This window comes from Eriocheir sinensis, chromosome 62 (genome assembly GCF_024679095.1).
Source record: "Eriocheir sinensis breed Jianghai 21 chromosome 62, ASM2467909v1, whole genome shotgun sequence".
In the NCBI taxonomy this organism is placed as follows: Eukaryota; Metazoa; Arthropoda; class Malacostraca; order Decapoda; family Varunidae; genus Eriocheir; species Eriocheir sinensis.
In genome coordinates this window covers 7,473,565-7,497,407 of record NC_066570.1, presented here as the reverse complement: position 1 = coordinate 7,497,407, position 23,843 = coordinate 7,473,565, and the positions used below count along the sequence as shown (strand labels likewise).

The following is a 23,843-nucleotide window of genomic DNA, read 5'->3' as shown; positions in this document are numbered from 1 at the left end:
TTTTTTACAAGGTAGAAAACTCAAGGGAAAAAACAGCCCGCAAGGCACTGATTCGATAAAAGAAAAAAGAATGCGTGGCCAGAAGAGAGAAAATTTCGGAAACACAAAGGTGTCTTGATACTCTCCTCTTGAAAGAGTTAAAGTCGTAGGCAGGAGGAAAGACAGATGGAGAAAGACTGTTCCAGAATTACCAGCGGAAGGAATAAAATACTGAAGATTCTAGTTTACGTTTTCATATGGGATTTGGATAAAATGGGGATGAGCATGAGCAGAAAGCTTTTTTTTTTTTTTACGTGTACGCCTATAGCGCCGGTAGGCTCTCTTGGCGGCCCCAGCCCGTCATGGCGCAGGCAAGTGTTTATAGTGGCGCCATCTTCTCTTGGCTCATGCTGCCCCCCGGAGCTCCTTCTTGATTCACTTGGACGGTTTCCTCGAGAGTCCGGGTTGATGGGTGGTCTTCAGGACAGCATGTGGGTAGTTTTAAGCCACTCGGCGGTGACTGAAAAATCCGAGGGGGTAGCGTGGGTATTCGAACCCGCGTCGTCCATAACGCGGTGTATGTGGGACCAGCACGCTACCACTCAGCCAACCGCCTACCCTGTGTGCAGCGGTGCCGCGGGAGGGGAGGAGGCATGAAGTTAACAAGTTCAAAAGAGCAGTTAGCATGAAAATAAGGATAGAAGACAGAAAGATATGCAACATTGCGAAGGAATTTAAGAGGTAGAAGACTGCTAGTAGGAGGAGGGGAGTTGATGAGACGACTTACACTCTTTCGAGAGGGGCGTACCAAGGCATCTCTCTAACCCCAGTTGAATATAATTTATCTTTGTTATTGGGGCAGTGTGTTGTGAGCCTTTTGTAGGCATATATCGGGCCTTTTATATACATCGATCAGCATGCTGTCCTGAAAACCATCTATAAACCCGGACTCTAGATTCTCTCTCTAAAAAGAGGATCAGAGATGAGCTCCAGGGGACAGCATGAGCCAAGCAAGATGGCGCCACTATAAACACTTCCCTGCACCATAACAGGCTGCAGCCGACCACCAGGCCCCACTAAGAAAGCCTACCGACGCAATAGGCAGGACGTAAAAAAAAAAAAATGCTTTGCCCTTTGGTGAATAATCCCAAGGCCGTTTCTTGCTATATGCGAACTATGCGGTTGCATTGGGGCCCCGAGGCCACCAGGGGCCTCCAAGCTGCCATTATTATTATTTGTTTCATTATATCCACCCAGCATAGTTTCACATCTGTTCGTCCTCCATTTCGGGCTGGTCGATAAATGGGTACCTGGGGAAACCTGGGGAAGGTAAACTGTGGTAACCTGGATGTCACACTGGCCTGTGTCCCGGGGTAATGGGCTCCCTCCCACCACAGGCTCAAGGCCCAATACGACGGAGATGAGCACCGAGGCCACGCGCTGCTACAGCGTATGCCCCCAACGTTACCTACTTTTATTGTTCCACAACATCGGGGTCCTCAAACAACATTTCGCATAGGGCCCCAAAAGGCTAGAAACGGCCCTGAATAATCCACTGTCAGCAGCTTCCATGTGTAGGCCGGCTGGCCTCTTGTAACCTCCTTATATCCTTGTGTTTCCTTGTGTTTTCTTTACCGAAAAATAAATTGAACTGAGCGGTGACTCGAGGCTGCCCTGACACAACCAGGGCGACAACCGGCAGCGATGGATCCAGTGTAGTGCTGCCCCGCAGCCCCGCGCCGCCCGCACCACCACAAACGTGCTACTCCGAGTCCCAGATCAAAAAATGAACAAAATATTATAGTGACTCCAAGCCGCCGACTCGTCCAAACCACACCAGTCGGAGCGTGCGCGGGTTGCCCTACACCGCGCCCCGCATCGCCCCTCTCTGTTTTGCCCCGACCTTCCCCCTCCCCCACCCCACTCTGCCTGTCCCTCCCGTCCCACCCCGCCCCGCTCTGCCGCGTCCCTCCCCGCCCAGCACCGCTCGGCCCCATCGCGTGGTAAATTTCACCCATATACATTTAAAAATATCAGTCATCATTCTCTCTCTCTCTCTCTCTCTCTCTCTCTCTCTCTCTCTCTCTATATATATATATATATATATATATATATATATATATATATATATATATATATATATATATATATATATATATATATATATATATATATATATATATATATATATATATATATATATATATATATATATATATATACATATGCAGAGCAGAGCAGGGTAGAGAAGAGAAGGGTAGGGCAGGGCACGGTAAAGCGGGATAGAGCAGGAGAGCACGGTAGAGCAGGGTAGAGCAAGGAAAGGAAGGGAAGAGGAGGCAAGGCAGGGCAGAGCAGGGTGGGGCAAAGCAAGGGCAGAACAGGGTGGGGCAGGGCAGAGCAGGGCAGACAGGGGTAGAGCAGGGCAGGCAGGTAGGGGGCAGGGCAGGGAGAGCAGAGCAGAACAGGGCAGGGGCAGGGTAGAGCAGGGCAGGGGTAGAGCAGGGCAGGGACAGGTAGAGCAGGGCAGGAGCAGGGTTAGAGCAGGACAGGGCAGGTTAGAGCAGGGCAGGACAGGACAGGGAAGAGCAGGGGAGGGTAGAGCAGGGCAGGGCAGAGTAGAGCAGGGCAGGGTAGAGCAGGGAAGGGTAGAGCAGGGCAGGGTAGAGCAGGGCAGGTTAGAGCAGGACAGGACAGGTTAGAGCAGGACAGGACAGGTTAGAGCAGAACAGGACAGGTTAGAGCAGGACAGGACAGGTTAGAGCAGAACAGGACAGGTTAGAGCAGGACAGGACAGGTTAGAGCAGGACAGGACAGGTTAGAGCAGGACAGGGCAGGGGAGAGCAGGTCAGGGCAGGGCAGAGCAGGGTAGAGCAGGGCAGGTTAGAGCAGGACAGGACAGGTTAGAGCAGGAAGACAGGGCAGAGCAGGGGCAGGGCAGGGCAGGTTAGAGCAGGACAGGACAGGTTAGAGCAGGACAGGACAGGTTAGAGCAGGACAGGGCAGGCTAGAGCAAGGCAGGGTAGAGCAAAGCAGGGCAGGGTAGAGCAGGGCAGAACAGGGTAGAGCAGGGCATGGTAGAGCAGGGAATGGTAGAGCAGGGCAGGGTAGGGTAGAGTAAGGCAGGGTAGAGCAGGGCAGGGCAGGGTAGAGCAGGGCAGGGGAGTGCAGGGGAGCAGAGACAGGGCAGAGCAGGGTGAGCAGGGCAGGGCAGGGTAGAGCAGGGCAGAACAGGGGGGCAGGAAGGCAGGGTGCAGGGCAGGGAAGAGCAGGGCAGGGGTAGAGCAGAGCAGGGAGCAGGGCAGGGCAGGTAGAGCAGGGCAGGGCAGGGCAGTAGAGCAGGGCAGGGGCAGGGTAGAGCAGGGCAGGGGAGAGCAGGGCAGGCAGAGCAGAGACAGGGCAGAGCAGAGCAGGGCAGGGCAGGGCAAGACAGGCAGAGGGCAGGGGCAGGGTGAGAGCAGGGCAGAATTAGAGCAGGGCAGGGCAGGGAAGAGGAGGGCAGGGCAGGAGTGAGGCAGGGGCAGGGCAGGGTAGAGCAGGGCAGGGCAGTGTAGTGCAGGGCAGGGAAGGGTAGGGCAGAGCAGGGAAGCAGGGCAGGGCAGGGCAGGGTAGGTAGAGCAGGGCAGGGTAGAGCAGGGCAGGGAAGGGAAGAGGAGGGCAGGGCAGGGTAGAGCAGGGCAGGGCAGGGTAGAGCAGGGCAGGGCAGCGCCGGGCAGGGTAGAGCAGGGCAGGAGCAGAGCAGGGTGGAGAGCAGGGCAGGGCAGGAGTAGAGCAGGGCAGGGCAGGAGCAGCAGAGCAGGGTAGAGCAGAGAGCAGGGCAGGGCAGGGCAGAGAGCAGGGCAGGGTAGAGCAGGGTAGAGCAGGGTAGAGCAAAGCAGGGTAGAGCAGAGCAGGGTAGAGCAGGGCAGGGCAGGGTAGAGCAGGGCAGGGTAGAGCAGGGCAGGGCAGGGTAGAGCAGGGCAGGGCAGGGTAGAGCAGGGCAGGGCAGGGCAGGGTAGAGCAGGGCAGGGCAGAGCAAGGGAGCAGGGGCAGGGCAGAGCAGGGCAGAGCAGGAGAGGCAGGGCAGGGTAGAGCAGAGCAGGGCAGGGGCAGAGCAGGGTGGGGCAGAGGGAGCAGGGCAGGGCAGGGTAGAGCAGGCAGGGCAGAGAGCAGGGCAGGGGCAGAGGCAGGGCAGGAGAGTGGGGCAGAGCAGGTAGAGCAGGGCAGGGCAGCAGAGCAGGGCAGAGCAGGGGTAGAGCAGAGCAGGGCAGCAGGCAGGGCAGGGCAGGGGCAGGAGCAGAGCAGGGCAGGGCAGAGTGGGCAGGGCAGGCTAGAGCAAGGCAGGGTAGAGCAAAGCAGGGCAGGGTAGTGCAGTGCAGGGGGGTAGAGCAGGGCAGGGTAGAGCAGGGCAGGGTAGAGCAGAGCAGGGCAGGGTAGAGCAGGGCAGGGCAGGGCAGGGTAGAGCAGGGCAGGGCAGGGAGACAGAGGCAGGGCAGAGCATGGTAGGGCAGGGTAGAGCTGGGCAGGGCAGGGTAGAGCAAAGCAGGGCAGGAGGGAGCAGGGCAGGGTGAGCAGGGCAGGGCAGCAGAGCAGGCAGAGAGCAGGGCAGGCAGGTAGAGCAGGGCAGAGCAGGGCAGGGGTAGAGCAGAGCAGGCAGAGCAGGGCAGGGCAGAGGGGAGCAGGGTAGAGCAGGGTAGAGCAGGGCAGGGCAGGGGAGCAGACAGGGCAGAGCAGGGCAGGGCAGAGAGCAGAGCAGGGGTAGAGCAGGGCAGAGCAGGGGTGAGGGCAGGGTAGAGCAGAGACAGGGCATAGAGCAGGGCAGGGCAGGGGTAGAGCAGGGCAGGGCAGAGCAGGGCAGGGTGAGAGCAGGGCAGGGCAGGCAGGTGAAGAGCAGAGCAGGGCAGGCAGAGCAGGGCAGAGGAGAGCAGGCAGGGAGCAGAGCAGGGCAGGGGGTAGAGCAGGGCAGAGCAGGAGGTGGAGCAGAGCAGGGCAGGCAGAGAGCAGGGCAGGGCAGGGAAGAGAAGAGCAGGGTAGAGCAGGGCAGGGCAGGGTAGAGCAGGGCAGGGCAGGGTAGAGCAGGGCAGGGCAGGGTAGAGCAGTGCAGGGAAGAGCAGGGCAGGGCAGGGTAGAGCAGGGCAGGGCAGGGTAGAGCAGGGCAGGGCAGGGTAGAGCAGGGCAGGGTAGAGCAGGGCAGGGCAGGGTAGAGCAGGGCAGGGTAGAGCAGGGCAGGGCAGGGTAGAGCAGGGCAGGGTAGAGCAGGGCAGGGTAGAGCAGGGCAGAGAGCAGGGCAGGGGAGCAGAGCAGGGCAGGGCAGGGGTGGGAGCAGGGCAGAGCAGGATAGAGCAGGGCAGGGCAGGATAGAGCAGGGCAGAGCAGGGTAGAGCAGGGCAGGGCAGGGTAGAGCAGAGCAGGGTAGAGCAGGGCAGGGCAGGGTAGAGCAGAGTAGAGTAGAGCAGAGCAGGGTAGAGCAGGGCAGGGCAGAGCAGGGCAGAGTAGAGCATGGCAGGGTAGAGTAAGGGCAGGGTAGACCAGGGCAGCAGTGCAGAGCAGGGCAGGGTAGAGCAGGGCAGGGCAGGGTAGAGCAGAGCAGGGTAGAGCAGGGCAGGGCAGGGCAGGGTAGAGCAGAGCAGAGCAGGGCAGAGCAGAGGCAGGGCAGGCAGGGCAGGAGCAGGGTAGAGCAGAGGGCAGGGTAGAGCAGGGCAGAGTAGAGCAGGGCAGGGCAGGGGAGAGCAGTGCAGAGCAGGGTAGAGCAGAGAGCAGGGCAGGAGAGGGCAGGGCAGCGTTGAGCAGGGCAGGGCAGGGTAGAGCAAAGCAGGGCAGAGTAGAGCAGGGCAGGGCAGGGTAGAGCAGGGCAGGGCAGGGTAGAGCAGGGCAGGGCAGGGTAGAGCAGGGCAGGGCAGGGTAGAGCAGGGCAGGGCAGGGAAGAGCAGGGCAGGGCAGGGAAGAGCAGGGCAGGGCAGGGTAGCGCAGGGCAGGGCAGGGTAGAGCAGGGTAGAGCAAGGAAGGACAGAGAAGAGCAGAGCAGGGCAGGGTAGAGCAGGGCAGGGCAGGGTAGAGAAGGGCAGGGCAGGGTAGAGCAGGGCAGGCCAGGGCAGGTAGAGCAAGGGCAGAGCAGGGCAGGGCAGGGCAGAGCAGGGAGCAGGGCAGGCAGGAGCAGAGCAGGCAGCAGGAGCAGGGCAGGGCAGGGTAGAGCAGAGCAGGGTAGAGCAGGGCAGGGCAGGGTAGAGCAGGGCAGGGCAGGGTAGAGCAGAGCAGGATAGAGCAGGGCAGGGCAGGGTAGAGCAGGGCAGGGCAGGGTAGAGCAGAGCAGGGTAGAGCAGGGCAGGGCAGGTGGGGAGCAGAGCAGGCAGGAGCAGAGCAGGGCAGGGGCAGATAGAGCAGGGCAGGGCAGAGGCAGGGCAGAGCAGAGACAGGCAGGTAGAGCAGGGCAGGGCAGGGCAGACAGGAGCAGGTAGAGCAGGGCAGGGCAGGCAGGGCAGAGCAGGGTGGGGAGCAGGGCAGAGCAGGGCAGAGGCAGAGCAGGGCAGGGCAGAGCAGGGCAGAGCAGGCAGGCAGAGAAGAGCAGGGCAGGGTAGAACAGGGCAGGGCAGGGTAGAGCAGGGCAGGGTAGAGCAGGGCAGGGCAGGGTAGAGCAGAGCAGGGTAGAGCAGGGCAGGGCAGGGTAGAGCAGAGCAGGGTAGAGCAGGGCAGGGCAGGGTAGAGCAGGGCAGGGCAGGGTAGAGCAGGGCAGGGCAGGGTAGAGCAGGGCAGGGCAGGGCAGGGTAGAGCAGGGCAGGGCAGCGAAGGGCAGGGCAGGGTAGAGCAGGGCAGGGCAGGGTAGAGCAGAGCAGGATAGAGCAGGGCAGGGTAGAGCAGGGCAGGGCAGAGCAGGGCAGGAGCAGGGCAGGGCAGAGCAGGGGTAGAGCAGGGCAGGGCAGAGCAGGGCAGGCAGAGCAGGAGGGTAGCGCAGGGCAGAGCAGGGTAGAGCAGGGCAGGGCAGGGTAGAGCAGAGCAGGGTAGAGCAGAGCAGGATAGAGCAGGGCAGGGCAGACCAGGGCAGTGAAGAGCAGGGCAGTGCAGTGCAGGCAGGGGTAGAGCAGGGCAGAGTAGAGTAGAGCAGAGCAGGGTAGAGCAGGGCAGGGCAGAGCAGGGCAGAGTAGAGGGCAGGCAGGGCAGGGGTAGAGCAGGGCAGAGCAGGGCAGAGCAGGGCAGAGCAGGTGGGAGCAGAGCAGGGTAGAGCAGGGCAGGGCAGGATAGAACAGGGCAGGGCAGGATAGAGCAGGGCAGGGCAGTATAGAGCAGAGCAGGGCAGGATAGAGCAGGGCAGGACAGGATAGAGCAGGGCAGGACAGGATAGAGCAGGGCAGGGCAGGATAGAGCAGGGCAGGGCAGGATAGAGCAGGGCAGGGCAGGATAGAGCAGGGCAGGGCAGTGTAGAGCAGGGCAGGATAGAGCAGGGCAGAGCAGGGTAGAGGAGGCAGGATAGAGCAGGGCAGGATAGAGCAGGGCAGGGCAGGGTAGAGCAGGGCAGGATAGAGCAGGGCAGGACAGAGCAGGGCAGGTCAGGGTAGAGCAGGGCAGGATAGAGCAGGGCAGGACAGAGCAGGGCAGGTCAGGGTAGAGCAGGGCAGGATAGAGCAGGGCAGGATAGAGCAGGGCAGGATAGAGCAGGGCAGGGCAGGGTAGAGCAGGGCAGGATAGAGCAGGGCAGGATAGAGCAGGGCAGGCCAGAGCAGCGCAGGGCAGGATAGAGCAGGGCAGGGCAGGGTAGAGCAGGGCAGGATAGAGCAGGGCAGGATAGAGCAGGGCAGGGCAGGGAAGAGCAGGGCAGGACAGGGTGGAACAGGGCAGGGCAAAGTAGAGCAGGGCAGGGTAGAGGAGGGCAGGGTAGAGAAGGGCATGATAGAACAGGGCAGGGTAGAGCAGGGCAGGGTAGAGCAGGGCAGAGCAGGGCAGGGTGGAGCAGGGCAGGGTAGAGCAGGGCAGGGTAAATTAGGGCAAAGTAGGGCAGAGCAGGGCAGGGCAGGGTAAGGTAGAGAAGTTCAGGGTAGAGCTGGGCATTAGGGCAGAGCAGGGAAGGGTAGAGCAGGGCAGGGCAGGGTAAGGTAGAGCAGGGTAGGGTATAGCAGGGTAGAGCAGGGCAGGGCAGAGCAAGGTAGAGCAGGGCAGGATGGAGCAGGGCAGGGTAGAGCAGGATTTTGTAAGCCAGAACAGGACAGGGTAGAGCAGATCAGGGTAGAGCAGGTCTGGGAAGGGCAGGGTAGGGTAGGTCGTCGCATGGCAGGGCAGACTACAGTAACTTTTCCAGCCCCGCAACAGGTCAGGACGGTGCTGCTTACCTGCGGCAGGTGGAAGGTCCGCAGCGCCGCCGTCAGGAACTCCGTTATGGTGGCCGCGCGGGAGACAGTGACGAGGCGGAACATGCGACGCTGCAGGGAATTGTTGTCGTCAAACACTTTGACCACCTCTGTGTGGGGGGAAGGAGAGGTGAGGGGGACGGGGGCGAGTGAGAGACAGACAGGTAGATAGACAGATAGACAGGAAGATACAGAGAGAGAGAGAGAGAGAGAGAGAGAGAGAGAGAGAGAGAGAGAGAGAATGTAGCTTTGTAGGTAGAAATTATTTAGAAATGAAAAATAATGTCAGTATATACTTTTCCCTGCCAGGTCCTAGCCATGCCTTAATGAACTTTCAAATTATGGGAATTATTTTCACACATTTATGGGTTTTCACGCCCACATATGGTAAGGCTTTCGTCGTGGGTTGCCATGGGTAGTTTGATGAGCCTAGTCATACTCTGACAAGGCTTCTGTACCATAAATGTGAAGAACACTCATGAGAACCCGGGTAGGCGGTGGCTGAGTGGTAGCGTGCTGGGCCCACATTCACTACGTGATGGACGGCGCGAGTTCGAATCCCCACGCTACCACCTCGGATTTTTCAGTCACCGCCGAGTGGCTTAAAACTACCCACATGCTGTCCTGAAGACCACCCATCAACCCGGACTCTAGAGGAAACCGTCCAAGTGAATCAAGAAGGAGTTCCGGGGGGCAGCATGAGCCAAGAGAAGATGGCGCTACTATAAACACTTGCCTGCGCCATGACGGGCTGGGGCCGAATAACATCCAGGCCCCTCAAGCAAGCCTACCGGCGCTATAGTAAAAAAAAAAAAAAAGACTACTCATATAATTTTGTGGCCTTTGGAATTATTTGCTATGAGAGCCGAAAGCGTGTGACAATACGGGATTGAACACAAAAGGAATGACGCAAAACCACTCCTGAGAAACAAGGAAAAAAATATGAGAATAAAAAAATATCTTTAATGAAAAATACGAACACAATCAATAAGCCACAAACATTACAAAAAAAGGTGTAGACACGCTAGATCTCTTGGCCTCGTCCTTCAGAGGTGTGACCTACGGCAGGGTGTGACAAAGGATGTGTCCGTCACCACAAGTGCTTAACAAGGACACACTGCACGGCTGGGAAGGGACGGGCAGGGCAGGCCAGGGCAGGGCGGGGCAAGGCCAGTGGTGGGGGCTGTGGTGTGACGGTTACTGTTTACATGTTTCAATAGTCATGCCGGGTAAACAGCGTCCGTCTAAACAAGTGGTTCCCAAACTTTTATACATGATGCCCCCTATTGATTCCTAAGAAATCCTCACGCCCCCCCCATCCTTTGTTTATATATATATATATATATATATATATATATATATATATATATATATATATATATATATATATATATATATATATATATATATATATATATATATATATATATATATATATATATATATATATATCTATTTAGTCTATAGTGTTTTAAGAGAGTGTGTGTGTGTGTGTGTGTGTGTGTGTGTGTGTGTGTGTGTGTGTGTGTGTGTGTGTGTGTGTGTGTGCAAAACTGCAATTTTTGGCAGACGGAATCACGCCCCCCCCTTTATCCAGCTCACGCCCCCCTAGGGGAGCGCGCACCCCAGTTTGGGAACCACTGGGTCACTCTAAACATTAACAGAGGTGAGGAAGGCTACATGAAGGAGAAGAAGAAGAAGAAGAAGAAGAAGAAGATTATGATGATGATAATGATGATGATGATTATGATTATGATGATGATGAAGGCGAGTCAAATGAAGGAAAAGAACAAAAGATGAAGATGAAGAACATAAGAACATAGGGAGACTGCAAGAGGCCGAATGGCCTACACAGGGCAGAAAAAGAGTGTGATGAAAATTTTTAAAGAAAAACAAAAGAAGGAAAAGAAGAAAAGAAGAAGAAGAAGAAGAAGAAGAAGAAGAAGAAGAAGAAGAAGAAGAAGAAGAAGAAGAAGAAGAGGAAGATCATGAGGAGGAGGAGGCGGGTGAGCAAGAAAGAAGGAGGAGGAGGAGGAGGAGGAGGGTGAGCAAGAAAGGAGGAGGAAAAGGAGAAGAGAGGTGGCAGGTTTCCCCTGGATGCTACCAATCCGAGGTCGCACATCAGGACGGCGAAAAGAATTTACTCATGTTTGGTTTACGAAAAGCGTACTTCGTGAAGAGCGAGGGATGGATACATATTTTTGTAAACTAATGAGGGGCCTAAAAACAAATAATCCATTTCAAAACAAATAGAAAGGTCTTATATATCAACATCACAGAAGTAAAGAGAATGAGCGGCATATCTCTTGGCATCAAATCGTAAATACACACATTCAAAGCAAAGCGTGACAAGGGTTTACCTTTCAAGCTAGCCAATGAGCCACATCGAAACAGACAGGAAGCTTCTGACACCCAGCTTGATAAATAAACTACCTCAAAACACGGAGGGAGAGGAGGTTACCTATCGAAACACTCTAAAAACTAACTCTAAAGGAAGTAGAGGAGCTGACCCATCATGTAAACCAACGATAGACCTTAAAACAGAGAGGCAGAGAGCCTGATTCATGAAGGCAGTAGAGCACATACGAACTGCCGGGTGACAAGGGGGAGACCGCCCATGTCTGGGAAACTTGACATTTTCAAGGAAAGATGTGCATGACTTTATTATGCACATGTGATTTTTACTGTATATTGGAAATATGTAATGTGTGTATAATGGAAATGTGTGCCTTTTCTAGCGTCATCTGCTACTCAACGTTTCATGCATCAGGATTGTTCCTTTTTGATTCAGCGAACAACACAGCGAGAAAAGATTAGGAAAGGGAAGGAAAGCAATTAGTCAGATATACAAGAGTCGTAAACATCTGATAGGACAGACAAAGACAAGGAGGGTAACGGAAACAGATACCCAGACCCAGATACAGAAAATAGATACCCAGTAGGCAGGGTCAAAAAGTGTGGATGACCATTCAGAGACTCTGAACAAGTGACGTGAGTTGTGACGACATGTTATAAGCGAATACCTGAATAGAGAAGTCACTGTGGGAATGTCTTAAGAGTGAATCACCAATAGCAGAAGTAAATAATATAACATAATGAGCGAGTGATTAAAGAGTGGTTTTAATACAAGTTGATGCAAATAACATAAAATATAGAGATTAAATACAGGAAAAAGGAGGGCCCAAAACCCTGGCAGGTGATGATGCTCGATGTTCGTCAAACCATTAGGGTCATGAGTGGGATGATACTGTTCACTTGTTCATTAGGCCCAGTCACACTGACTTTACGACCTACTGACGACCTTCCGCGACCTGCAGGTCGCGGGAGCTCACATGATCGTGCGAGCGATCGTCATGTGTCTCCGTCCGCCATGCGACCGAAAAGGTCGGCTGGAGGTTTTGGGTACTGCACTAAATCCTCCAGCCGACCTTTCAGCTTGCTGCCTGTCGTAAAAAAAGTTGCCATCCGGTGGCCGAATGGACTGCGTCTGGACGACAAGCGGACTGCCACCGGTGGTCGACAGATGGCGGTTAACTGGTGAACGGCGACCGGATGGCGACAGGACGCCGTCTGGTTGCCGTCAAGTAGCAGGTGGTCGCCGATGTTCGCCGTCCACTTTGCATGTCATTGGCCGTGGTCGGCGTCCGGTCTCCCACAACACGGCGAGTTGCGCGGCGACCGGTGGTAGGTTGGACGGCAAATGGACGCCGTCCAATCGCCGCACGGTGGCCATCTAGTGGCGGTCTAATGGCCGCATGGTTGGGGCCTCCTCCCCGTCCTATTGGCTACTGTCTGCGTCTAGGCTGAGGGCGGACCGCCACCACTCTCAAAGACTGAAGGAGACTAGTCAGGTTATTGTGGGCGGAGCGACCGTAATAAAAGGACGGCACTCCAGTCGGAGTTCAGCAGTCGCCCCGGCATCCGACTACCAGTGACCAGCCTCTCTCAACACCTCCTGCCTCCATCTGCCCACCGCAACGTTTTCTGCCACTCGTATACCTACTGTCAACAATGAAGAGGGCACGTCAACTGCAGCCTCAGGAGGAAGTGGAAGATGGTTCCCTCCTAGATGGTGCCCAAGAGATGGATGCGGACGAGCAAGAGGACTTAGAAGTTCATATTGTCTCCCAACACGAAATCAACCCTGACGACGACGAGTCTCACGTCGGCGTGAGAGCGGAAAGACGCCAACTTAGGAGGATTATATCGACGGAGGAACCACCTGAGGAGGACAGCGACAGTGGCTGCAGTGCTGGTGTTGAACGCCCCCCCAGCCCGGCTTCCACCAGCTCCGTATCGCGTCAGCTCCAGTCAGTGCGTATTGCGAGGCGTCTGGACGAAGCCCTTCTCAAGGTGGTCAACAGAATGTCCGCCAGCCCGGACATGGCACACACGTTGGACTCGGCCCCGAACGTGAGTGCCAACTCCCGGGCAGCCTTCTGCCATTGGTTGGGCATCGAGGCCAAAGGGCTGAGTGAAACATCGTGGAAGCTTTTCATGAAGGAGACCATGACGCTTCTCATGCAATGCTTCGAAAAGGAAGCCCTACAGCAACCTGTCCAGCCCCAACCTGACCCCTCGCTCCCACCATCACAGCAGCAGTACAACCTACAGCCGCCAGTAAGACCACAACACCCCTCTATGACGACGTATTACCCAGGAACACCACAACCACGGTGGCCTACAACTTACAGGCAGGGAGTTACATTGACCTCTTATGGGGGGGCTGAATATGTCTGGTTTGACAGAAATCATGTATCATCAACGCCACGGCAACCTTACCACAGGAACCAAGACAGGAACAGCAGCGAGCTCAACACACCCGAACACCCAAGCCGTCGTTCTATGTAAATGTGCCATGTTCCATTTATTTTTTTGTACATGTTCTTTTTCATTATATTAAACCTTAAAATATCTACATTCCTTCAATAGCCTTTACCCTCGCTTACCTCATAAAATAGTACAATTATACTCTGTCCAAGTTGGTTTGAAGGTGAATGCTACACACACACACACACACACACACACACACACACACACACACACACACACACTCAGACCTTGCTAGCCTTCATCGCTGTAGTATATAAACTCGGTGATTTATTTAGTTTGTTTTTGCCTCAATGTCATTAACGAGAGAGAGAGAGAGAGAGAACTTAAGGGTTTGAGTGGGGTAGACTGAATTTTACGAATTGGGGGAAGAGTCAGCGACGGACAATATAAGGGAGTGTTGGGGCTAAAATGAGAATTGGAGAGAGGATATTACGGATCTGGGGATGAACAGGAAGCTCGATATTGGGCCAAGGATAGATGAGGCACTGTATGTAAGAGAAAAGGGTTGGGGTTAAGGTGGGCAATGGGAGAGGGGAGGCAGAGGACTGAGGGAGGTTAATTCTGGTGAGCATCTCCGAAGAGGATAAAGGTTAATTTTGTTGAATTTGTTTTATGTTTACTCGATTTTAATGTGTTACCCATCGAGTGTGCAAGAAGGCTTTTCAGGTGGACGAGGAAGGGATGGCGCGAGTGTGTATCAGTGTTTGATTGGACTGCCTCTGACTGTTTACGTGTGTGTGTGTGTGTGTGTGTGTGTGTGTGTGTGTGTGTGTGTGTGTGTGTGTGTGTGTGTGTGTGTGTAATTCACCACGGCCTGATCGCGAGTTGGACTCGCTTTCGCCAGCAGGTACCTTCCCGACGAGAGCAAGTGCTCATTATCGTCGATCTCTGGGTACTACCAGGACCTCACACACCACACACCCCATCCCCCTTGCTCAAGGGGGACAGTAACCACTCCTAGTCAACCGAAAGAATCCGGCCTGAGCGGGGCTCGAACCGCCGCTTGTTTGGCCGTTAAGCCTCGCAGGACAGCGCTCTACCGACTGAACCACCGGAGTATGTGTGTGTGTGTGTGTGTGTGTGTGTGTGTGTGTGTGTGTGTGTGTGTGTGTGTGTGTGTGTGAGGTTATATTACTGGACTGGACTGTTGCATGTTTGTATGTTTTTCCAAATTTCTTTTACATGGTAAAGTTGAAGGCATACGCTATAGCTGCGCGTGGCCCCGGTGCTCATTTCCGTCACTTTGGCCCTTGAACCTATGGTGGGTATGAACCCATTACCCGGGGACACAGGGTCAGTGTGACATCCGGGTTACCACAGTTTATTTTTCCCCAGGTTTCCCTGGGTACCTATTTACCGAAGAGCCCGTAAGGGAGGATGAACGGTTGGGTGAGCTCTGCGCCGACTGACAAGGCCGGGATTCAAACCCAGGCTCGCGGATTCGTAGCTAGGTACATTAACCACTACGCCACGAAGGTGCTAACCTAACCTAGGTTATACATGGGCACCTTTATATATATATATATATATATATATATATATATATATATATATATATATATATATATATATATATATATATATATATATATATATATATATATATATATATATATATATATATATATATATATATATATATATATATATATATATATATATACATATATATATATATATATATATATATATATATATATATTTACGTGCCAGCCTATAGCGCCGGTAGGCTTTCTTGAGGGGCCTGGATGGTAGACGGCCCCAGCCCTTCGTGGAGCAGGCAAGTGTTTTATAGTGGCGCCATCTCTTCTTGGCTCATGCTGCCCCCCGGAGCTCGTTCTTGATCCACTTGGACGGTTTCCTCTTGGGTCCGGATTGATGGTCATCAGGAGAGCATGTGGGTAGTCTTAAGCCACTCGGCGGTGACTGAAAAATCCCAGGTGGTAGCGGCGGATTCGAACCCGCGTCGTCCATCACGCGGTGAATGCGGGGCCCGCACGCTAATCATTCAGCCACCGCCTAAACGATAACTTCTATAAATGAATGGAAGAAAAGCAGTGGCATCACTACATCACGAGAGAGAGAGAGAGAGAGAGAGAGAGAGAGAGAGAGAGAGAGATGCTCGAAAAGTTATGAGTCAGAGAACAAACTAAAGCGGGGAGTATTTGACAAGCATTCAGGAAGTGCGAGAACGCAGGCAACACAGAAATCAAGACGGAAGAGACTGGCGGGGTGGCAGCCGGACAGGGGAAGGGAGACGCAGCCAAGACACTGATCACCAAAGCGTTGAGCCGAGAGCATAACATTCGTCAGCGTAAAACTAAATTGACCTGAAGCGGACAAGTAACAAGTAGAACGAGCAAGGAGAGACTAAGTACTGATGATTATGACAATGATGATGATGATAATGGTGGGGGTGGTGACGACAACGAAAACAATAATAATGATGATGGTGATGATGATGATGATACTGTACACATAAATTAAATGTGAAGTGTGATACCGGAGACTTTACATAAATTTTACACGGAGGAACTTGTTCTTCGTTTACTGTTGTTGTTTTCCCTTCAGCTTTCTTTCGTCTGTCTCCGTATACCCTGAACAAATAATTATAATAATAATAATAAGCAGTATTCCAGTGTTGGTCTCATAAGTGTGCCATATGCTATGGGTTTAATATCAGGTGTGCAGCTATGTAGATTCCTCCTCAGGAACCCGTGCTCTGTTGGCTGTGGCACTGATGAGGTCTATGTGAGTGTTGAATTTCAAATTAGTTGAGAGGTAAACACCAAGATACTTGTGTGTGTGCACTGATTCAAGGTCTGAATTATGGAGAGTAAGTGTGATGGATGGGGTTGTGAGCTCTGGTGAGTCTTAATAATTTACATTTGTCTGGTCGGAAATGCATCTGCCAGGTGCGTTCCCACTGGTGGAGGGCGTCCAAGTCTTTTTGTAGCAGTCTGCAGTCGTCAATAGTCTTTACCGCTCTAAACACCAAACTATCGTCGGCAAATAGTCTAATAGAAGAGTTAGGCGTTGAGAGTGGAAGATCGTTAATGTACAGGAGGAAAAGAATGGGGCCTAGAACGGTGCCTTGTGGGACACCTGAAGAAACAGGGACAGTGTCAGATGAAGATCCGTCAAGAAGAACACGTTGACTCCTGTTAGTAAAAAATGCAGTGATCCAGTGAAGAATAGGTCCTGAAATACCGTAGTATTTCAATTTTAACGCCAGTCTTTTGTGCGGGACTTTGTCGAAGGCTTTGGCAAAATCTAAAACAATAGTGTCAACTTGTTTAATGTCACGTCGGTCAAGTAGCCTCGTATGTAATGTCATGAAATGTAGTAATGAGTTGCGATTCACATGAGCGTTTGGGTCGAAAGCCGTGTTCTGAGTCAGTAAGGACTAAGGATGTTGTTTATGTCAAAGTGATTCATTATGTGTTTATGTATTATGTGTTCGAAAATTTTACATGGAATCGATGTTAGTGAGATGGGGCGATAATTGGTTGGGTCAGTCCGATCACCTGTCTTGAGCAATAGATTAATGTTTGCCAAAAGACAGTCAGAGGGTAATGAGGTTGATGATAGGGATTGGGTGAATATGGCCTGAAGGATGGGGGCAAGGATGGGGGCAAAGGATTTTAGGATGAAGGCGGGAATGTTGTCGGGGCCAGTGGATTTAGAAGTGTCAAGTCCTTCCAGTAATTTCTGTACTCCGTTAGTCGTAATGTCAAGGGGGGCTATCGGGGGAAAGGGGCTGTGTGGCATGTTTGGTGTTAGGTTGTGTTCTTGTGTGTACACCGATTGGAACTGTGTTGAGTATTTGTGCTTTGTGTGTGGGCTGGTTACTAATGTGTTAGTGTTGTCTTTCAGTGATGTAATCGTGTTAGTGTCATGTTTACGCGCCTTAAAGAATTTGAAAAAGTTTTTGTTATTTCTTACGTTGTCTGCGAGGTAAGTTGTTATGTGTTTGCGTTCTGCTACTTTACTCTTTTGGTGGTTTTTGTAGGCGGTCCAGTTATCTGTTGTGTTGTATGTCTGCGCGCGTCTGTAGAGTCTTTGTTTCTTGTGATGTTGTCTGCGTATATCCCTGGAAAACCAGGGGAGTGTGTACCTACTAGAAAGTGTTTTTGGTGTTATGTGTCTGTTCATTGAGTCGTGTATGGCGTGTTTCAGGTTGTTCCATTTGGTGGAAGGAAGTCTTGTGTGTGGGTCTGTCGTAAAAAAGACAGTGCTGAAGGCAGTCAGGTCTTGTTTGATCATGTCTAAGTCAGCCCTTGAATAAAGGAACATCTGTCTGGGTCTCTGTTTATGTCTAATCGGTCGGAGGTCAGCGTAAACGATGAGTATGTCATGGTCACTAAGTCCTGGAACAACCTGAATGTTTGTTATGTTAAGATTGTTGTTGGTGAGAAAAAGGTCAAGTGTGTGTGCTGTGGTCACAGGGCCACCGTGGCCAGCGGGGCGTGTTACAGTATGTGTTCGTGTTGGCTGGAGTACTGTTTGTGAGAGTGAAAATGTATGAATGATGTCAATGAATGTGTCGTGTAGTTGGCGTCTGTTTGTGTGGGGAATAATGGGGTTGGGGGCGTCAGCATCGGGAGGGTCAAATGGGGATATTGCAGTCCAGTCAATGTCGGGGAGGTTGAACTCACCTGTGATCCAGATGTGTTTGTCTGCCTGTATGCGTGAAAGAGAAATTTGAAGATTGTGTAAATAGTCTGTATTAGTAGAAGGCGGTCTGTAAAAAGCAGCAATAAGAAGAGATTTACAGTTGAAGGTTTGTAACTGGACCCAGGTGATTTCGCAGTCAGTGTCAAGGTCAGGCCTATGCTTAACACAAAGACCCGGCTTGGTGGCGATGATAACACCGCCACCTTTGCCGAGGTCTGTCGGGCGGTCTTTACGGAAAACTGTCATACTAAAGGGGGGAGGGAAAAGCTCATTACTGTCAATGTCAGGGGTCAACCAAGTCTCAGTCCCAACTATTATGTCAGGATTATGTGTACTGATTAAGTGGTGCAATTGGGCTATTTTATTTCTTATGCTACGAAAGTTTATTGTTAGTAATCGGGATTATGTGTACTGATTAAGTGGTGCAATTGGCTTATTTTATTTCTTATGCTACGAAAGTTTATTGTTAGTAATCGGAGGGAAGTGTGGTTATGACGTGGTGGTAGTGGAAGTGAAGGGAGAGGTGAGGAAGGTGAAGATAAAGAAGAAACGGGGGGCAGTGTAGAAGTAGAGGAGGGAGGTGAAACAGGTGATGAACAAAGGGAAGAAAAGGAAATAGGGACTGGGGAAAGTGAAAGGGAAGGATCGGAGGAGGGTGATAGGGCAGACCTGCATGGGTGTCTTAGTAGCTGTGGTGAGAGGTGAGTGATGGGTCGAGTCTGGCGACGGAGGGAACGCACCTGTCTGTGTGTGTTGATGGGACTGGGTGTAAAAAAAGAGCAGGGTTATGAGTAGTGAGAGGTGTTGAATGATTGGGGTTCAAGAGGGGAAGGTGTTGTGTGCCAGGGTTGTCTGTGTTATGTTGATATAGCGTGTCGAAGGAACTGAATAATGGAAAAGGATCAAAATAAGGATGAGAAATTAGGTATGCCGCATCTAATGCAGATCCACGAGACGCTATTGTCAACCAATCCAGCATAAGTCGGCGTGAAAGACCCGATACAGCTGACGTGGTACCAGCCAGCATGCTCGGATCTATCACGACACGAGTCACACTGGATGGCCCTCTGCCCCGCCTTGCTACAAAGATGGCAAGGGTACTTGGGGCAATAAGGGCCAGGGTTGACTATAGCGCCCGTGTCTCCACATAGAAGCAACAAGAGGAGGATGGTATGCCGTTTGTGTACTTTTGTATCGTTGTTGGTGTGCCGTTTGAAACACTGAACCACGGTGTTAGAAAACGATTGTTGAGTATGAGTGCTTGTTTGTGACTGCTGTGGGTCTGCTGTTTGTATCCTCGAATGTGTTAGTGAGTGTAGTATAAGTGCTATGTGTATAAATGTGGTGATAAGGAAGGCACTGTGTATGACGGAATAACGTTTTTCGTGTCTTACCTTCCGTGAGTGTGTACGGCGTTGTTGTGCTGTCGGCAGTTTACTAGTGTCACTGTGCCGGTTCGTGGACTCGAACTGCCTCGTTTGGCACTTAAGAGTAGTGACCATTTCCAATTAAAAGGTTAAATATCTGTCTACCTTGTCTTGCCCCATTACGTGTGTTAGCAAACAGGCGTCTTGAAGCAGGAATTCCAATTATCAGGATGTTCTATATCTCTGTCATCAGGTCATTGATTGATTATGCTGCACCAGTTCTGGTGCGTTGTAGCCCTTCTCAGCTGAAGCCCTTGGAGCTAATACAAAATGAGGCAATGCGGATAATTCTGGGTTGTCCCAGGACGGCAAAGCTTGAAGTCCTCCGAGCTGAGTTGGGACTTCCCAGTGTTGTCTGCAGAATCCAGGAAATTACTTGCCGCACAGTCTGCCGTATGATTTGTCATGGGGACACTCAGCTTAGGCAGGCTCTTGGTAATATTCAGAACACCCCTAACATTCCAGCCAAATCATATCTTAGACAGCTTCACAAGATCTTATCTGACCTTGGTGTCCTTGAACCGTGTCTTGCACTCATTAGCAGCCATTGTTATCCCACTTGAAACCCTCATAGAGTCAGTGTTGATATAGAAAAATTGGATAAACTTAAAGACTCCTGGCTTCCTCAAGTCTTGCAGGACCATTTTATGACCAAATTGTCTGCCTATCCCCGTACCAAGGCTGTCCATGTCTTTTTGTTTTTTTTGTGATGGGTCTGTCAATGGCAGCAGGACTGGCTGTGGATTATTTGTTAGAGACTATACCTCCCCCTCTGTATACACTGACACTCTATGCCATACTTGAGGCCCTCCATATCACTGTAGCTCTAAGGAAAACTGTGTACGTATCTGTTTGTTGACAGCCAGTGTGCCTTGTATGCTCTGCTGTCTTCCTCTCCCTATGACTGTGATATAGTCATTAAGTGCCTTAGTGCCCTTAGTCTGCTAGAGCACAGTGGTGCTACTGCACACTTCATCTGGGTGCCCTCACATGTTGGGCTGCCCCATAATGAAAAGGCAGACAGACTTGCTCGTGCTGCCTCTGATGACCTCACTGTACACCCAGATGTTGAGTACACCTATAATTATGTTAAGAATAGACTTAGATCTCTTGTTAGTGAGTCTGTCACCAATCAGCTTGCTTTGAGGTGTCAGGATGGTAGTACCTCCAGCATTCACTATACCCAGGTATCAAGTTTCTGCACCCACACTTATGGTAGGCTTAGTGCATCCTATGATCTGGTGGTGATGCGACTGAGGATGGGTTTATATATATATATATATATATATATATATATATATATATATATATATATATATATATATATATATATATATATATATATATATATATATATATATATATATATATATATATATATATATATATATATATATATATATATATATATATATATATATATATATATATATATTACTGGGAGGTCAGTGGGGCTGCCCCTGTACCTTGCAGCTTGTGTGCCAGGCCAGGGGGTCACACGCTCAATCATTACGGTGTGTCCTGCAATGTCCTGCTATTAGTGCTTACCGCCCACAGGGCCACTTGGGCCTGCCTGAGCTGGTGAGCCGGTTCATTAACAATAATGTTTTTTTCAGCTATGCTAAGTGAGTATCCTGCATTTTCCCCTAGATTGTAGCTCATATGTGCAGTCCCTTGCGTCTGCCCCCTTGATTGAAATCAAGGCTTGCTTTTTTTTTTAGCACTTGTTTCCTACCATTGTACCTTTTTCGTTTCATGGTGCTATCTATACATGTATTAATAGCTGTACAATCACACTATGTATGTACTGCCTGGGGGTTGGGACGGCATGTTTCTCCCTTTCCCATTGCTGCCTACTTGCAACAATAAAGTATCAATCAATCAAGGTTAAAATAATAAAATAAAAGGTAAAAACTAGATCAAAACTATTAAAATCCTAAAAAACAAATTAAAACAGTATATGTGTAAATAACAACAGTGCTATGTTAGCCTTATGATGGGACGGGTGAGGGAGGGAGGGAAGGAGAGAGGGGAAACCTTTCAAAGGGAAAACACGTCCACACCCGGCGAGAGCCAACAGCCAACCTTTTTCATATTATCGATGAAAATCGGTATATATGTGGTTTATATACGAAGTTTTGAGGGTTCGTTGTAGGTATACATAAATATCCAAATATATTACTGAAGCAATAGTTTAAATATATATCACACGTAGCCAACGATACCGGACATGTTAATTTCAATCAAGCATGAGCTACAATGTGCATGTCACATCTCTCAAAATTTACGCTTTGATCATAAACAAAATATACAATCAATGAAATGAAACCGACTATAAAAGAGTGCCTCAAGGATCGGTCCTGGGCCCAGCGCTACTAGAAAATAGGCTATAAAAAGGAATTAGAAACTGATCTCTAATCAAATAAGTAACTAAATTAAATTCACAGCTTACACCAAATTAGGAGGCAAAGTATAAAGTAGTGTGGACTACGACAAGTCCAGCTCATCTTATAAACTTGCGAACTGGAGCGACAAATGGCAAACGTGTTTTAACAGAAAAAATCAAGATCACGCATATAAAAGATATAATCCAAACTTTCACTACTTAATGCACGAGCACAAGCTCGTGAACGTTCAACAGGAAGAAGATCTCGGCGTAATCATAACCAATAATCTTAAAATGAGTGATCATAGCATGGCAAAAAAAAAATAATAATAATAACATTAGGCTAAATTTCAAGAAACTTCGGTTACAAATCGCCGGAAGCCAGGAAACTACTATACATGGCATTTGTGAGAACATGTCATTGAGTTATGTTGGTCATCGAACTATGTTTAAAAAAAGAACATACGAGATACGGTTACAACGACGTGTAATTTAGTAAAAATATACCCAATCAAGTTCCGGAGCGTTGTTAATTAAGATCGAAGCATGCTGACTCGTTACTGTAAATCCAAAACGCAACAATAGACGCACAACTGCTTTTTATTCATGCCATTTCCATCCCCAAGAGAACTTCATGTTTGCTGTAGCTACTTATCACCTCCGAGGCTCAGGCACTACAGCCAGGTGGTGACTGGGTTCGGTATTGCCAGATGCTTCCACCCCACACATCAGCTATTTCCAAAGGCCAAAAAGGAGGCTAATCGAGTTCTAATGAGTATTCTTTTAGGTTCACGGTACAGAAGAAGGCTCAGACTACCACCAGGGTCATAAAAGTACGCCTGAAAATGCCCTAAACTCCCACGAAAGCCTAGTAAATTACGTGTTCTTGGGCGCCGAAATGTTTAAGAATATGGCCGCCCACTGGGGTCATATTATAAGAAATCTCATCGCCCAAGAACACATATTTGACAAGGCTTTTGTAGGAGTTGTGGGCATTCCCAGGAGTATGACCCTGGTGGTAGTTTGATCCTTCTTCTGAACCGTGAACCTAAAGAAACACCCATTAGAACCCGATTGACCCCTTCCTTGACCTTTAGAAATAGTTGATGCGAGAAGCGAAAGGGTCTTATAATACCTGCCAAAGGGCCGGTATTATAGGAGCCTTTCAGGTCTCACATCAACTATTTCTAAAGGTCAAAGAGGGGGTCAAACGGGTTCTAACGAGTGTCTCTTCAGGTTCATGGTACAGAAGAAGGGTCAAACTACCACCAGGGTCATAAAACTACTCCTGGAAATGCCCACAACTCCTACGAAAGCCTTGTCAAATTAGTGTTCTTGGGCGCCGAAATGTTTAAGAATATGGCCGCCACAAAGGTCGGTATTATAAGACACCTTCGTTTCTCACATCAGCTAATTCTAAAGGTCAAAGAAGGGGTCAAACGGGTTCTAACGAGTGTCTCTTCAGGTTCATGGTACAGAAGGGTCAAACTACCACCAGGGTCATAAAACTACTACTGGTAATGCCCACAACTCCCACGAAAGTCTTGTCGAATACGTTAACATGGGCAACGAAATGTCTACCAAGTAATACGGCCCAATTAATTACATGTTGGGACTCACGACCTCCCCCGTTGTAACCGCCTGACAGTCAGTGGCCCGGCCCCCTAATTACCCTATTTCCTGCAAAGTTACTTACTGTTCGCACGTGTGGTGATGCTATGGGTGTTCCTCGACCCCCCTGTGGTGAGAATAGTTCCGTAGCCGTTTCCTTGCCGCCACGAGTCCCTGCCCCGCCACGCGTGCCCGCCCACACCCATGGCCCATGCTGATGCTGCGAGAAATACCTCCTCGCGGAAATAAGTCGCTATTATGAACACCACGCATGTGCACTGGGAAATACACAGCAGGAAAACTTATTTATTTGCTTATTTTGGTCCTAGTTTTGTCATCTTGTAATCTTTGTGATGGTTGATATAGCCCGCAAGACAACACACCACACCAAGACTAAACAAGCAAGAACAGTGAACGTCAACGTGGGGTAATTCTTTCTGAAATCTGCCCTATTCGTTTGTTATAAAGCCTTCTCTTGATTAAAAGTGTTTCTCTGATGTTAGTGCCATGTATTGGATCCGAAACAGGACAAGTAAATGATAGCAATGAGCTTAATATAGAAAAAAGTCAGCAAATTGAACCTATCTGCGAGTTATTTTGCGGCTGCGAGCTGAT

General features: G+C 50.5%; 1 protein-coding gene across 5 annotated transcripts in view; it reads right to left on the bottom strand.

The window, feature by feature from the left end:
- LOC126986716 (diacylglycerol kinase theta-like) overlaps window positions 1–23,449 on the bottom strand; it is a 130,266-nt gene extending 106,817 nt beyond the window's left edge. For all 5 annotated transcript variants that reach the window (XM_050843080.1, XM_050843077.1, XM_050843078.1 and 2 more), the window contains exons 1-2: window positions 23,314–23,449; window positions 8,277–8,366 (exon numbers count right to left, since the gene is read on the bottom strand). In XM_050843080.1, the coding sequence (XP_050699037.1) occupies window positions 8,277–8,366; window positions 23,314–23,434 (211 nt within the window). In that variant the 5' untranslated portion in view covers window positions 23,435–23,449. The remainder of the gene's footprint in view (window positions 1–8,276; window positions 8,367–23,313) is intronic.
- Between the last annotated feature and the right edge of the window lie 394 nt (window positions 23,450–23,843).